The 16,343-nt window shown below is 39.7% G+C and overlaps 1 protein-coding gene across 7 annotated transcripts in view; it reads right to left on the bottom strand.

Annotated features, from left to right (window-relative positions):
* LOC128693867 (PDZ domain-containing protein 7) overlaps window positions 1–16,343 on the bottom strand; it is a 270,106-nt gene that overhangs the window by 12,671 nt on the left and 241,092 nt on the right. For 6 of the 7 annotated variants that reach the window (XM_070090906.1, XM_070090900.1, XM_070090905.1 and 3 more), the window contains one exon: window positions 11,713–11,827. The exons of the other annotated variant lie outside the window; for it this stretch is intronic. In XM_070090906.1, coding sequence (XP_069947007.1) covers window positions 11,713–11,827 — 115 coding nt within the window. The remainder of the gene's footprint in view (window positions 1–11,712; window positions 11,828–16,343) is intronic. 7 annotated transcript variants of the gene reach the window in all.

The following is a 16,343-nucleotide window of genomic DNA, read 5'->3' as shown; positions in this document are numbered from 1 at the left end:
GGCCAGAATTTGTTTTGTACTCTGATGAAGATTTAATTTCCTCATGTTTACCATATCTGAGTAATTGAAATTTCTCATCGTTGAACTTCATATTGTTTTCTGCAGCCCACTGAAAGATTTGGTTGATGTCCGCCTGGAGCCTTGCAGTGTCTGCAATGGAAGACACTGTCATGCAGATTCGGGTGTCATCTGCAAAGGAAGACACGGTGCTGTGGCTGACATCCTTGTCTATGTCGGATATGAGGATGAGGAACAAGATGGGAGCTAGTACTGTGCCTTGTGGGACAGAGCTTTTCACCGTAGCTGCCTCGGACTTTACTCTGTTGACGACTACTCTCTGTGTTCTGTTAGTGAGGAAATTATAGATCCATCGACCGACTTTTCCTGTTATTCCTTTAGCGCGCATTTTGTGCGCTATTACGCCATGGTCACACTTGTCGAAGGCTTTTGCAAAGTCTGTATATATTACATCTGCATTCTTTTTGTCTTCTAGTGCATTTAGGACCTTGTCGTAGTGATCCAGTAGTTGAGACAGACAGGAGCGACCTGTTCTAAACCCATGTTGCCCTGGGTTGTGTAACTGATGGGTTTCTAGATGGGTGGTGATCTTGCTTCTTAGGACCCTTTCAAAGATTTTTATGATATGGGATGTTAGTGCTATTGGTCTGTAGTTCTTTGCTGTTGCTTTACTGCCCCCTTTGTGGAGTGGGGCTATGTCTGTTGTTTTTAGTAACTGAGGGACGACCCCCGTGTCCATGCTCCCTCTCCATAGGATGGAAAAGGCTCGTGATAGGGGCTTCTTGCAGTTCTTGATGAACACAGAGTTCCATGAGTCTGGCCCTGGGGCAGAGTGCATGGGCATGTCATTTATCGCCTGTTCGAAGTCATTTGGCGTCAGGATAACATCGGATAGGCTTGTGTTAGTCAAATTTTGTGGCTCTCTCATAAAAAATTCATTTTGGTCTTCGACTCTCAGTCTGGTTAGCGGCTTGCTAAAAACTGAGTCATATTGGGACTTGAGTAGCTCACTCATTTCCTTGCTGTCATCTGTGTAGGACCCATCTTGTTTAAGTAGGGGCCCAATACTGGACGTTGTTCTCGATTTTGATTTGGCATAGGAGAAGAAATACTTTGGGTTTCTTTCGATTTCATTTATGGCTTTTAGTTCTTCCCGCGATTCCTGACTCCTAAAGGATTCTTTTAGCTTAAGTTCGATGCTTGCTATTTCTCTGACCAGTGTCTCCCTGCGCATTTCAGATATATTGACCTCTTTTAGCCGCTCTGTTATTCTTTTCCGTCGCCTGTAAAGGGAGCGCCTGTCTCTTTCTATTTTACATCTACTCCTCCTTTTTCTTAGAGGAATAAGCCTTGTGCATACATCGAGTGCCACCGAGTTAATCTGTTCTAGGCATAAGTTTGGGTCTGTGTTGCTTAGTATATCTTCCCAGCTTATATCGGTTAGGACTTGGTTTACTTGGTCCCACTTTATGTTTTTGTTATTGAAGTTGAATTTGGTGAATGCTCCCTCATGACTAGTCTCATTTTGTCGGTCTGGGGCTCCATGCATACATGTCTGAACCTCAATTATGTTGTGATCTGAGTATATTGTTTTTGATATGGTGACATTTCTTATCAGATCATCATTGTTAGTGAAGATGAGGTCTAGTGTATTCTCCAGTCTTGTAGGCTCTATTATTTGCTGGTTTAAATTGAATTTTGTGCAGAGATTTAAAAGCTCGTGTGAGTGTGAGTTTTCATCAGAGCTGCCTCCTGGTGTTTTTTCTGCAACAATATTATTTGCTATATTCCTCCATTTTAGGTGCCTTAAGTTGAAATCCCCCAGGAGCAAGATGTTGGGTGCAGGAGCTGGAAGATTTTCCAGACAGTGGTCAATTTTTAACAGCTGTTCCTGGAATTGCTGGGATGTTGCATCCGGAGGCTTGTAGACTACCACAATGACTAGGTTTTGGTTCTCGACCTTTACTGCTAAAACTTCCACTACGTCATTTGAGGCATTAAGCAGTTCTGTGCAAACAAGTGACTCTGCAATGTACAGGCCAACCCCCCCCTTTTGCCTGTTCACTCTGTCACATCTGTATAGGTTGTAACCTGGGATCCATACTTCGTTGTCCAAGTGATCCTTTATGTGGGTCTCAGTGAAAGCCGCGAACATTGCCTTTGCCTCTGCAAGCAGTCCACGGATGAAAGGTATTTTGTTGTTTGTAGCTGGCTTTAGACCCTGTATATTTGCAAAGAAGAATGTTATCGGACTGGTGGTATTGTTGGTACTGGGGGGGGATTTTTTTTCCGGCATTAGTATCTGTATCTGTTGGTTTGGAGTGGAGGCCATCGACTGTGGTTCCACTCCAGGAATGACTGGATTTGGTGTACGATTTCTGCCATTTCCTGCCAGTTTTTTTTCCTTCCTGGCACTAAAAAACCTCTCCCTCTTGAGTGGCTGTGGCTACCCAGGTTTTCCCCTGGCCTGGATGTTTTGTATCTTTTTGTCCCCTTTAGATGGTATGCCTGGCAATTTAAGTTATAGCACAGTCTTTCCTGTACTGAAGAGGTACACATTTCAGGGTGAAAAAGCTTACAGGAAGGGAGTTTGCATTTTCCTGTTTTCATATGGGCATGGCATTTTCTAGGGTGGTCATAGTTGCATGTCCCATCTGTTTTTCCAGATTTCCCATGCCAGCAGATACCAAGTGCATAGTATGTGCACAGTCTTGGTTTCCGCTTGCCTTGGGTTTCTGTGACTGTATTCCCTGTTGGTGCATGTTTCCCTGTCTTACTTCTATCCTCCCTAGCACCAACAATGGAGCTCCCACCAGTTGTTTTTGGTAATTTATCCTCACTATTGCTATTGGAGTCCTCTTGTTTGCTATTTCCTGCGGTATTTCTAGTTTGCAATATTGGTTTTATCTTATCTTTGACTACACTTGTTTCCCTACTATGGCTCCTGTCCCCTATGAGGTCATTTATATGTATTCCTTCCTGCGTATAATTCCCGACTCCCTGGACAATATCTCCAGCTTCACCATTTCTGTCTCCCAGGACAGTATCTCCAGCTTCACCATTTCTGTCTCCCAGGACAGCACCTCCAGCTTCACCATTACTGTCTCCCAGGACAGTATCTCCAGCTTCACCATTTCTGTCTCCCAGGACAGCACCTCCAGCTTCACCATTTCTGTCTCCCAGGACAGTATCTCCAGCTTCACCATTTCTGTCTCCCAGGACAGCACCTCCAGCTTCACCATTACTGTCTCCCAGGACAGCACCTCCAGCTTCACCATTACTGTCTCCCAGGACAGCACCTCCAGCTTCACCATTACTGTCTCCCAGGACAGCACCTCCAGCTTCACCATTACTGTCTCCCAGGACAGCACTATCAGCCCCACATTTACTGACTACCAGGACATCACCTCCAGCCTTACAGTTTATGACTACATGGCCAGTATCAAGGGCAGTACCATTCAGCCCAGACATTTTATGTTCCCATCTGTTGTAGAAAGCTTCCAGGTTTTCTATGAAAGCAGCTTTGATGTTGTCCTCTTTTAATACCCTTGTGATTTTAGTCCACAGTTTTTCCTCATTTGAGCATACCCAAAAACACTTCTCTGTTTTAATACTGCTTGTAGCTAGTTCTGGGATATCTGCACAAGGGGCGTGACACCAATTTCCACAAAAATGACAATTTATCCATGTGGAAGCCCGTTTGTTTGACTGACCACAGACTACACAGGGCTTCATAATGATTTGAATGGTTGATTTACTGCAATTCTACTAGCAACCTCTTGAAAATTCTATTAATAACCTTAAATGAAGCTCTAGCTATTTGTATTTCTGTTTCTAACTCTTTTTGTATATTGGACAGCTTACCGTCACGTTCCTGATTTTTAATGTTTGTGTTTATAGGGCGCCTACAACCCCATCCGTTTACAGTCTGCTTTATTGTCCAACGAAACTGTTTGAAACCAGTCCCGGGTTCGGACCAGTCAAGGGTTCGGACCAGGCAAGGGTTCGGGCCAGACGATCTGCTCTGATCAGTGGGTCACTTATTTTAAAACATACTGGTCGGTGATTTGAGCTAACACATGAAGGATCTACTGGAAATTATCTACCCGAGTAATATGTGATTTGACTGATACAAAAGTATAACTTGCGTGTTGAAGAGCCGGTGATATCTGGCAGCTCCTACAATGACGAACGGTCACCTCCTTGTTTATCAATCGCTGTATCTGGCTTTTCTCTTTTTTTTTTTTTTTTTTTTTTTTCCGTCTCCACCACAATAAATGCTATATTATCACTATAGTTGACTGGTGCAAATTTTGGAGGAAGGACGCTTTTTCTGTAGTAATAATTGCTTCTCGTTGTGTATATTTCGACTGCTGGTAACTACAGGTTATATGAAATTCACAGTAACGTCTCGTATTTCAAGAAAAAGAAACTAATGAAAGTCACTCCACTCCACTAAGTACCATTATAATACTGGTTAGTTGCTACTACAACACTGTATTCTGCTAATCACTGGTATCACTAGATTATATGCGAGTACACTGGCAAGCCAGGAAGATTATTAAAAAACAGCTGACCTGTGGTAAGTTCTGGCGACTTCTGGCACCTGCCTCTATAGGCTTATCACTTCATTTACAAATTCACCTGTTTTCAAATGACACTTTAGCCTTTATCATCAATATACTAGGGAGCCACTGTAGTATACACTATACACTATGTATACTCAATGTTATCAGGGAGACTTTCTTTCCTCTGACATGAAAAGTTCAATTATTATTTTTTTTCCACACGGGACAGGCCTATGATTCCCCTCTGGCAGTAAACTCTGCTAGTGCACACTAATTCTCCACTCCACTAATTCTTCACTCTACTCATGTTTTCACATATAGATCTGTTTTCTGAAAGGTGGTTACCTACCATATAAAAATTTACATATTAGCATAAGTACATATGTATTACAAAAACTTGCATATAAACAAATGCATGAAAGATTGTTTCATTAAAATATGCACTTATATTAACAGTACTGTTTATGTAAGAATGTGCTGCCAGGGAGCTAAATATGAATAAGGCATATAGTAATGACATGCATAACACAGAGGTATGAGTGGTTAAGGTGGTTAGTGGTGAAGTGCAAGGTTTGGGGATAATTTCCATATTATCTTAAAAGTTTGGGGGTTATCGAGATAGTGGGCAGCAAACAGTGTTAATAATACTGGGAGTGGGGAGGTCAAAGAACCAATGCTGCTATAGTATTTAATTGTATATACTCTAGTATGACAGTAATAATCTTCAATTGTAATAGTTTATATTGCATTTACATAATGGACTAACTGATTAATAATAAAGCATTTCAGGCATATTCAGTTTTATAACTACACTGTAACAAACCTTCGCTCTGAGAAAAAATGTAATTTACGTACTCAAGTCTAGTTGGGGACAGGTTCCTGAAGCCAAAACATTTGACTACCTAGACTGCAACCTACACCTCTTGTAGCACTTACTGCTCATTATAAAAATCCTCTTACAGTATTACAAAACTTGCTAGTGCTCTCATACAAGTGTTCAGTATTAACATAATACGTATATACAGTAGGGCCCCACTTATTCGGCAGGTTAGGTTCCAGGCTACTGCCAGAAAGCAGAACTCCATTTATAAATGCCAGATAACAAGTTTACACTAACATATATTAAGTTAGCAATAAAGCTAGGCATTAAAAAGTAAAACACACACACAGTACACTCATTATTTACCTCAAAATATTTGTAGTCTTAATGTAGGGCAAAAGGTGAGTAGTATTTACTCTAAGAAGTCAGGTGTGGTAGCCCTCCTGGCCACCCCACTCATACATACTATACTACGATGCTTACAGCTCCCTAGAGCAATAAAATGCATATACAGTAGACACATTACTTACCTTAAAATATTTATGGTTTTAATGTAGGGCGAGAGGTGAAAAGTATTTATTTGTAGAAATTGTGTGGGAGGTATGGCATCCTGCCTAGCCACTTATACCTACTACGACATTAAGCTCCCTAAAACGATAAAATGCATATATAGTACACTCATTAATTACCTTAAAATATTTGTAGTCTTAATGTAGGGTGAGAGGCGAGTTTTATTTGTATGAAGTCAAGTTGGGAAGTATGGGTAGCCAGGAAGGGCAGCCCTCACTACCCCACACAACGTAAACAAATCAGATGAATGTGTCTGGTTTTTGTCAAGTCCTACAAGTTGCCTGGCTACATCTCATATTTATGTTAATTTATTCTACTGTGGGGTGTATTTAGATGGATTAAGCAAAATGTCTATATTAACATTTTATACGATATTTAATGCCCCTTAGTGATTATTATTGTGTTATTACCATTAACATGTTGTCTTCAAGACTAATAAGACACATTAGTGATTTTAATGTGTACCTGCATGCCAGCAGTGTGTAAGTTTACTTAGGTACAGGTACACATACGTATAATTATCAGTTATAATAATAATGTAGGTATGTAGTCCGCCTGGGCTACATACCTACACGATATTTGTGGCCCAGAGCCATATTATTACCATCAACATACCATGTTCATCGAGTTTAATCGTGTCTATCAACTACCTTTAGATGTCATCATAAACAAAGGGAGAAGTAATGAATAATTCATGCTGAGAATTGTAAACAAAAGTGTTATGCATTAAGGTGAGTGACAATGTTTTCAACACACCTCCATAGCATATGTATCAGCATGTTTATATGCTATGTAACGTATTTCTTATAATTTTGAAGAAAATATCATAGATGGATTAATGAAAATGTCTATATTGATGTAAAATTAGACATTTAATATGCCCAAGAGTGATTATTACATAATAGAGAGATGTACTCATGGAGAATGTAAACAAACTGGGTGGCCCGTGCCGTATTTGAAATACCACTTGCCGTATAGAAAGTTTTGGTCATAATTTGAGATCACCGTATTAGCGGAACACTGCAAGACGAAAAGCGGGGCCCTACTGTACTTTTGTAAGCTCAGTTTTAAGATTTTATCAAATAGTATATTCATGGCAAAAATACATGTACATGTATATGGTTTACGTAGTCTATTGTATAATAAGGAAGAATGGGTCAATACCATCTTGTCCAGACCAAGCAAGGACAGTGCTCTCATGAAGTCCTGTCTTGATAGAGTTTGACATGCGACTCTTGATGACAAAATGTATATATAGTATTTCAACTTAACCTATTAACATAGGGGTACCAGAAGGCAGCATCCTACCCATGCTTTACCTGTGACCAGTTTTAGGGCTCTACTGCCCAAGCAGGTCAGCCTAAGGCCAGGTTTTCCTGCTGTTTGTGCTGAAACTTTCTTGGAGGGCTGGAAAACAGTACAAGAAACAAATCTCTATTTGATCCCCCATATATCTGACTTAACCAGACTAGAAACTTCATGCAAAAAAAATAATGACACTACCAGACGATTCTGTCTAGCATTGCTTTAAAAATATTGGTAAAAAATACTGAAATTGTGTAAGTTTACCTAGGCTAAATATAAAGTCAGATACCACATAACTAATGCAACTACCATCCAGATTCCAATAACCATCTATTGTCACTGCTATTTCTAACCCCCAATAATTATTACAGCTATAATTGTCAGTACAGTTTTGTATCACTATTCCTTTATTACTGTTTTAATACTGTATACAGTTCTGTTACTTAGAATTAATAAATACATGAAATAATTCTATCTACAGATATTTTTTTTTTTTTTTTCAACAAGTCGGCCGTCTCCCACCGAGGCAGGGTGACCCAAAAAAGAAAGAAAATCCCCAAAAAAGAAAATACTTTCATCATCATTCAACACTTTCACCACACTCACACATTATCACTGCTTTTGCAGAGGTGCTCAGAATACAACAGTTTAGAAGCATATACGTATAAAGATACACAACATATCCCTCCAAACTGCCAATATCCCAAACCCATTCAAATAATCTAACTAACTATAAAGTGTCGAGTTGTTTTAATTTTCCTGAAATGCAGAGCTGTATGACCCTTGTGGGTTTAGCGCTTAGTTTTGATAATAATAATCTTCCTGAAACACTTTGCATAACAAAGAGCTTTTCAAAATGCTGTTTCATACAGCATGCAGTATAGTAATTTAATTTACAAGCCATTTATGAATACATTTACCTAGTAGACATTTTTTGATGCTTCTTTGTGGAGTTTGCTCCCTACATTTCATATGATACCCAGCACTAAATACTTTTCATGTTCAGATGTAAGCAGTTTACTTTTGAATATGAGACTTAGCTGCCTCGTAATGAGGTTCTTACCCGTAATTTCAAAATCCCCTCCCAGGCCTCAGTAGGTGGCCCTGTACTGAGTGTGAATCCTTGAGTACTTGCCTCTGTCTCACTAACAGCTGCCCTGTGGTCAACACCACCTGAATTTACTTATACCTCCTTACCTACCACATCAATTAGCCTGACAATCATGGACAACATGGATTGTTCCCACACCGGTTACCTCTACACACTGCCATTACACCCTAAAGGATTCCAGTCCATTTATAATTTAAGCTTATTATGTGCCATTCAGTAGTGATTATATTTGTTGACTATATCCAAATGTAAACATTTGCCTTTGTTTTCTTAGTGGTAAAAATAGCCAGTGGTAAGAAAAGTTCTGGAAATTTGTGAACCTTTTCCTTTTTTAGCACTAGTCAAGTCTTGTTTTAGTAATTTATTGTTTACATTTCCATTTATCAGATTTATAAAAAGCTTTGCAATTTTATCAAAATGAGAAGGTACTGTAGTATACAGACTGACTTCAATTACATTCAAGTCAGTGTCTCCCTAAGCAATGATCCATGGCAAAAGCTTTCACTGAATTCTGTCCCTATATTATTACAAATTACTTCTTTATGCAGTACAAGTAATGTAGGTTAGGTATGGTTCATCAGGAAATAGGACAAGCATTTCCTGACAAGGGTCTTTGATGATGACATGCCATTGGAGCTTTTGGTCATCTGACAGAAGCCTTCTGCTAGCCTACCAGTCCACCTCTTTAAAAATTATGGTCATACTTATAACCATTGATGATGATGTGTTTGCGTGTAAGAAAACAGCAGCAGGCACAAAAAGCTACTAGTATGCAAAACATTTCAGGCAAACTAATTGTAATGCTTAAAGTTACTTAAGATTTAGACTAATAAGCAGGAGTTATTATGCAGTTTACTAGGGTATGTAAAAGAAGAAAATTGAAAGTGAATACAGGAAAGAGTAAGGTTATGAGGATAACAAAAAGATTAGGTGATGAAAGATTGGATATCAGTTTGGAGGGAGAGAGTATGGAGGGGGTGAATGTATTCAGATATTTGGGAGTGGACGTGTTAGCGGATGGATCTATGAAAGATGAGGTGAATCATAGAATTGATGAGGGAAAAAGGGTGAGCGGTGCACTTAGGAGTCTGTGGAGACAAAGAACTTTGTCCTTGGAGGCAAAGAGGGGAATGTATGAGAGTATAGTTTTACCAATGCTCTTATATGGGTGTGAAGCATGGGTGATGAATGTTGCAGCGAGAAGGCTGGAGGCAGTGGAGATGTCATGTCTGAGGGCAATGTGTGGTGTGAATATAATGCAGAGAATTCATAGTTTGGAAGTTAGGAGGAGGTGCGGGACTGCCAAAACTGTTGTCCAGAAGGCTGAGGAAGGGTTGTTGATGTGGTTTGGACATGTAGAGAGAATGGAGAGAAACAGAATGACTTCAAGAGTGTATCAGTCTGTAGCAGAAGGAAGGCAGGGTAGGGGTCGGCCTAGGAAAGGTTGGAGGGAGGGGGTAAAAGAGGTTTTGTGTGCGAGGGGCTTGGACTTCCAGCGGGCATGTGTGAGCGTGTTTGATAGGAGTGAATGGAGACAAATGGTTTTTAACCCTTAAACGGTCCAAACGTATATATACGTTCACTCTCGTAGTGCCCCAAATTTTTTGAGAGAAAAAAAATTGTCTTTTTTTTAATAGGAAAAAAGAGCATATGGTACCCAGGCGTCCTCAATTATTTTAATACGGTGCACAGTGAGTGCGCACACCCATTCTCTCATGTCTAGGTGACTCAGGCTTATCGTGGCAATGTTGAATGAATGACAAAGAAAACGTATATATACGTTTGGGGTGCTACGCACGTGAACGTATATATACGTTTGGACCGTTTAAGGGTTAATACTTGACGTGCTGTTGGAGTGTGAGCAAAGTAACATTAATGAGGGGATTCAGGGAAACCGGCAGGCCGGACTAGAGTCTTGGAGATGGGAAGTACAGTGCCTGCACTCTGAAGGAGGGGTGTTAATGTTGCAGTTTGAAAACTGTAGTGTAAAACACCCTTCTGGCTAGACTGATGGAGTAAGTTTTCTTTTTCGGGCCACCCTGCCTTGGTGGGAATCGGCCAGTGTGTTAATAATAAAAAAATACAAACATAAGTATAATAAGAAAGGTAGCTAGTGAACAAATAGTGCAATTTCATAAGTATCACTTATTATTTCAAACTGATTCAATGATCTTCAGTTTTGTGGCATTTACTATGGGAGTTGAAGGAAGGCTGGAAGAACAGAGACAAATGAATGAGCTGGTTTTGTTGTACATAGCATATTGCTGTTTCAATCACATTTAGGAGATAAGGTGCTTTTTAACAATAGCTCTGAATTAACTGGCAGATCGGGGTCCCTTTTGATGCTTCAGGCAATGAATTTCAGATCTTAGGGCCTTTAATGTGTATCGAGTTTTTGCACAGGTCAAGTAGGGCGTGGGGGATGTCAAAGAGGGTTTAGTGTCTTGTGTTATGCCTGTGTGTTCCATTGCAGTTATCAAGAAAAAGTTCAGAGAAAATTAAACTACATTATTTGTAGTGCATAGAGAAATAATGTATTGTACTGTAAAATTCATTACAGATCTCCATCATGCTTCGGATGCATAATATAGTTTATACAGTGGAAATTGTAATATTGTTGTTTGGTGCAATTTACTGGTAATTGTATAATATTCATGGTATCTTGCAAGGGCAGTGGATAGCATACTTGGCTCACATCCAAATGGACATGAGGTTGAATCCCACTATGAGGCATACCAACATGGACCATTAGGGAAATATTAGAAAATGGTACATCATATTTTCTCCCACTTAATTTTTTCTATATTTTTTGGTATTTTAAGTATTATTTTTACTAAAATGTGACATTCTTTTTACAAGGGACGTGTCTGGCAACAAAAATAAAATAGGTAAGAAATGTCAAATAAAACTTGCAACAGTGGCACGAGTCACAGTACTAGCATGATAGCATCAGTGGGCTAGTGGTGTTGCTTTCTTCCTTTGGTAATATACTGTGGCCTTACTCTCACCTCTGCCATATATCAGCAACTTTTTATACTCGACTCAAAACATCAACCTGTAAACGACCTGTATGTGGTAGTTAATGAGATTGATCTAGGCTGAGATAGCTATTAAGATACCTAAAATGAATAACTAAATAATGATTTTAGGATATGTTATCCTCTAACACAGAATTAACAAGACCGGTTAATATTCTCGAAAGCTGTCCCAAAGTATTTAAGTGTATGTATTTGGTCATATTAAAGGTCAAATTAAATTTTGAAGAAAATAGTTGTAGCAGCAAAGGTTTGCCCCACTCCCTCAATGAGGTGAGCACTCACACATCACCAAATGATATGGACTTCTGCAGGGGCCTGATGGAAGAAGCTGGGCCTGAGGGCTTCAGGATGCCTGTAGGAAGGGACTCTGGAGCCTCATTTTCCTTACCACAATCACCTTCAGGGGAGCCAGTAATTGGATTGGGTTAAATATGCATTGATAAAATTACACCTTCAGAGCTACTGGTACATTCCAATTTCAACTACAAAAGCTAAATATATTTGTCCCTCCTAAACTGTAGGAATAAATGTACTTTTGCAACAGTCATGGCAGCAATTTGTTACATTTTGCCAAATGAATAATTCTATAAAATGAAGCGGTACACATAAAGCAGCTCTGAATAATAAAACTACATAACAAAGACTTCATGAACACCTTCCCATATTTATAAGAGAAGGATGCATGCAGAATCTTTTTTTTAAGACATTTCTAATCATAGGGCTCGGGATATGGCAAGAGAAATCAAAGCAATTAATGATGAAGTGCAAACATGTGTCTGAATATTATAAACATTGTATCACATACAATACAGACTGTGGTACAGTAAACACACAGTGAATAATAGATAAAAAATTAAAAACAAATACAGTACAGGTGTCTGAATGATGATAATCTTAATGGAACACCAATTGTTATAACCAGTGGTAGAGAACCAATTGACTTTAATCCTTTGTTGCACTATAATGATACTTAATCTGTTTAATTCTTCCCATCTCTACATTTCCCTTTCAATAAATAATGCTTTCTGTCTTTTTTTGTATCCTAAAAGATTATATTTTCTCCTTATCTGCCTCATAAATGGTATGTCATATATCCCTAATTATTTTCCCGTATGTATTTATAAGGGTAAACTCTATCCATGCCTTTCACATAACCTGAGTGGAGTGACTAGCAAGTGCTTCAATGATACAAATGATTGGGTAATGTTTCAGGCAGTTATTCAGCTCTACTATTTAAGGCAATTGTCACGAGGATTCTACATGTGGTCACCTATTAAGGATTGCGACTTCCCAGAGAAAGAATGAATGTGGAGATTTTAATAAAGTATAAAATATAACAGAATGGAAGATTAAATTAAGTGAAGTGTTTGGAGGAGATTAGATGATCTACAACTGTAGTTGATATTAATATTGAGTAAACATGGAATAACTGAAGGGAAAACTAAAGAGACCAATACAAGAAGAAAGGTAAAACAGTAAAATCTTCTGTGGAAATTATACATAGGAAAAATATGGTCATGTATTTAAAGCAGCATGTTTCTTTGAGCTTAGAGAACAGGAATGAGAAACGGGACACTGATGGGAGCTAATTTTGCCCCTTCTCTTTAGAAAAAGGATTGAATTCCCTTAACCCATTTTTTTTTTTTTTTTATCACACTGGCCGATTCCCACCAAGGCAGGGTGGCCCGAAAAAGAAAAACTTTCACCATCATTCACTCCATCACTGTCTTGCCAGAAGGGTGCTTTACACTACAGTTTTTAAACTGCAACATTAACACCCCTCCTTCAGAGTGCAGGCACTGTACTTCCCATCTCCAGGACTCAAGTCCGGCCTGCCGGTTTCCCTGAATCCCTTCATAAATGTTACTTTGCTCACACTCCAACAGCACGTCAAGTATTAAAAACCATTTGTCTCCATTCACTCCTATCAAACACGCTCACGCATGCCTGCTGGAAGTCCAAGCCCCTCGCACACAAAACCTCCTTTACCCCCTCCCTCCAACCCTTCCTAGGCCGACCCCTACCCCGCCTTCCTTCCACTACAGACTGATACACTCTTGAAGTCATTCTGTTTCGCTCCATTCTCTCTACATGTCCGAACCACCTCAACAACCCTTCCTCAGCCCTCTGGACAACAGTTTTGGTAATCCCGCACCTCCTCCTAACTTCCAAACTACGAATTCTCTGCATTATATTCACACCACACATTGCCCTCAGACATGACATCTCCACTGCCTCCAGCCTTCTCCTCGCTGCAACATTCATCACCCACGCTTCACACCCATATAAGAGCGTTGGTAAAACTATACTCTCATACATTCCCCTCTTTGCCTCCAAGGACAAAGTTCTTTGTCTCCACAGACTCCTAAGTGCACCACTCACTCTTTTTCCCTCATCAATTCTATGATTCACCTCATCTTTCATAGACCCATCCGCTGACACGTCCACTCCCAAATATCTGAATACGTTCACCTCCTCCATACTCTCTCCCTCCAATCTGATATTCAATCTTTCATCACCTAATCTTTTTGTTATCCTCATAACCTTACTCTTTCCTGTATTCACCTTTAATTTTCTTCTTTTGCACACCCTACCAAATTCATCCACCAATCTCTGCAGCTTCTCTTCAGAATCTCCCAAGAGCACAGTGTCATCAGCAAAGAGCAGCTGTGACAACTCCCACTTTGTGTGTGATTCTTTATCTTTTAACTCCACGCCTCTTGCCAAGACCCTCGCATTTACTTCTCTTACAACCCCATCTATAAATATATTAAACAACCACGGTGACATCACACATCCTTGTCTAAGGCCTACTTTTACTGGGAAAAAATTTCCCTCTTTCCTACATACTCTAACTTGAGCCTCACTATCCTCGTAAAAACTCTTCACTGCTTTCAGTAACCTACCTCCTACACCATACACTTGCAACATCTGCCACATTGCCCCCCTATCCACCCTGTCATACGCCTTTTCCAAATCCATAAATGCCACAAAAACCTCTCTAGCCTTATCTAAATACTGTTCACTTATATGTTTCACTGTAAACACCTGGTCCACACACCCCTTACCTTTCCTAAAGCCTCCTTGTTCATCTGCTATCCTATTCTCCGTCTTACTCTTAATTCTTTCAATTATAACTACCATACACTTTACCAGGTACACTCAACAGACTTATCCCCCTATAATTTTTGCACTCTCTTTTATCCCCTTTGCCTTTATACAAAGGAACTATGCATGCTCTCTGCCAATCCCTAGGTACCTTACCCTCTTCCATACATTTATTAAATAATTGCACCAACCACTCCAAAACTATATCCCCACCTGCTTTTAACATTTCTATCTTTATCCCATCAATCCCGGCTGCCTTACCCCCTTTCATTTTACCTACTGCCTCACGAACTTCCCCCACACTCACAACTGGCTCTTCCTCACTCCTACAAGATGTTATTCCTCCTTGCCCTATACACGAAATCACAGCTTCCCTATCTTCATCAACATTTAACAATTCCTCAAAATATTCCCTCCATCTTCCCAATACCTCTAACTCTCCTCTCCTATTTTTAACTGACAAATCCATTTGTTCTCTAGGCTTTCTTAACTTGTTAATCTCACTCCAAAACTTTTTCTTATTTTCAACAAAATTTGTTGATAACATCTCACCCACTCTCTCATTTGCTCTCTTTTTACATTGCTTCACCACTCTCTTAACCTCTCTCTGTTTCTCCATATACTCTTCCCTCCTTGCATCACTTCTACTTTGTAAAAACTTCTCATATGCTAACTTTTTCTCCCTTACTACTCTCTTTACATCATCATTCCACCAATCACTCCTCTTCCCTCCTGCACCCACTTTCCTGTAACCACAAACTTCTGCTGAACACTCTAACACTACATTTTTAAACCTACCCCATACCTCTTCGACCCCATTGCCTATGCTCTCATTAGCCCATCTATCCTCCAATAGCTGTTTATATCTTACCCTAACTGCCTCCTCTTTTAGTTTATAAACCTTCACCTCTCTCTTCCCTGATGCTTCTATTCTCCTTGTATCCCATCTACCTTTTACTCTCAGTGTAGCTACAACTAGAAAGTGATCTGATATATCTGTGGCCCCTCTATAAACATGTACATCCTGAAGTCTACTCAACAGTCTTTTATCTACCAATACATAATCCAACAAACTACTGTCATTTCGCCCTACATCATATCGTGTATACTTATTTATCCTCTTTTTCTTAAAATATGTATTACCTATAACTAAACCCCTTTCTATACAAAGTTCAATCAAAGGGCTCCCATTATCATTTACACCTGGCACCCCAAACTTACCTACCACACCCTCTCTAAAAGTTTCTCCTACTTTAGCATTCAGGTCCCCTACCACAATTACTCTCTCACTTGGTTCAAAGGCTCCTATACATTCACTTAACATCTCCCAAAATCTCTCTCTCTCCTCTGCATTCCTCTCTTCTCCAGGTGCATACACGCTTATTATGACCCACTTCTCGCATCCAACCTTTACTTTAATCCACATAATTCTTGAATTTACACATTCATATTCTCTTTTCTCCTTCCATAACTGATCATTTAACATTACTGCTACCCCTTCCTTTGCTCTAACTCTCTCAGATACTCCAGATTTAATCCCATTTATTTCCCCCCACTGAAACTCTCCTACCCCCTTCAGCTTTGTTTCGCTTAAGAGCCAGGACATCCAACTTCTTTTCATTCATAACATCAGCAATCATCTGTTTCTTGTCATCCGCACTACATCCACGCACATTTAAGCATCCCAGTTTTATAAAGTTTTTCTTCTTCTCTTTTTTAGTAAATGTATACAGGAGAAGGGGTTACTAGCCCATTGTTCCCGGCATTTTAGTCGCCTCATACGACACGCATGGCTTACGGAGGAA

The sequence above is a fragment of the Cherax quadricarinatus genome, chromosome 33 (genome assembly GCF_038502225.1).
Source record: "Cherax quadricarinatus isolate ZL_2023a chromosome 33, ASM3850222v1, whole genome shotgun sequence".
In the NCBI taxonomy this organism is placed as follows: domain Eukaryota; kingdom Metazoa; phylum Arthropoda; class Malacostraca; order Decapoda; family Parastacidae; genus Cherax; species Cherax quadricarinatus.
Note: the sequence above shows the minus strand (reverse complement) of the source record. Positions and strands in the feature narration are given on the sequence as shown.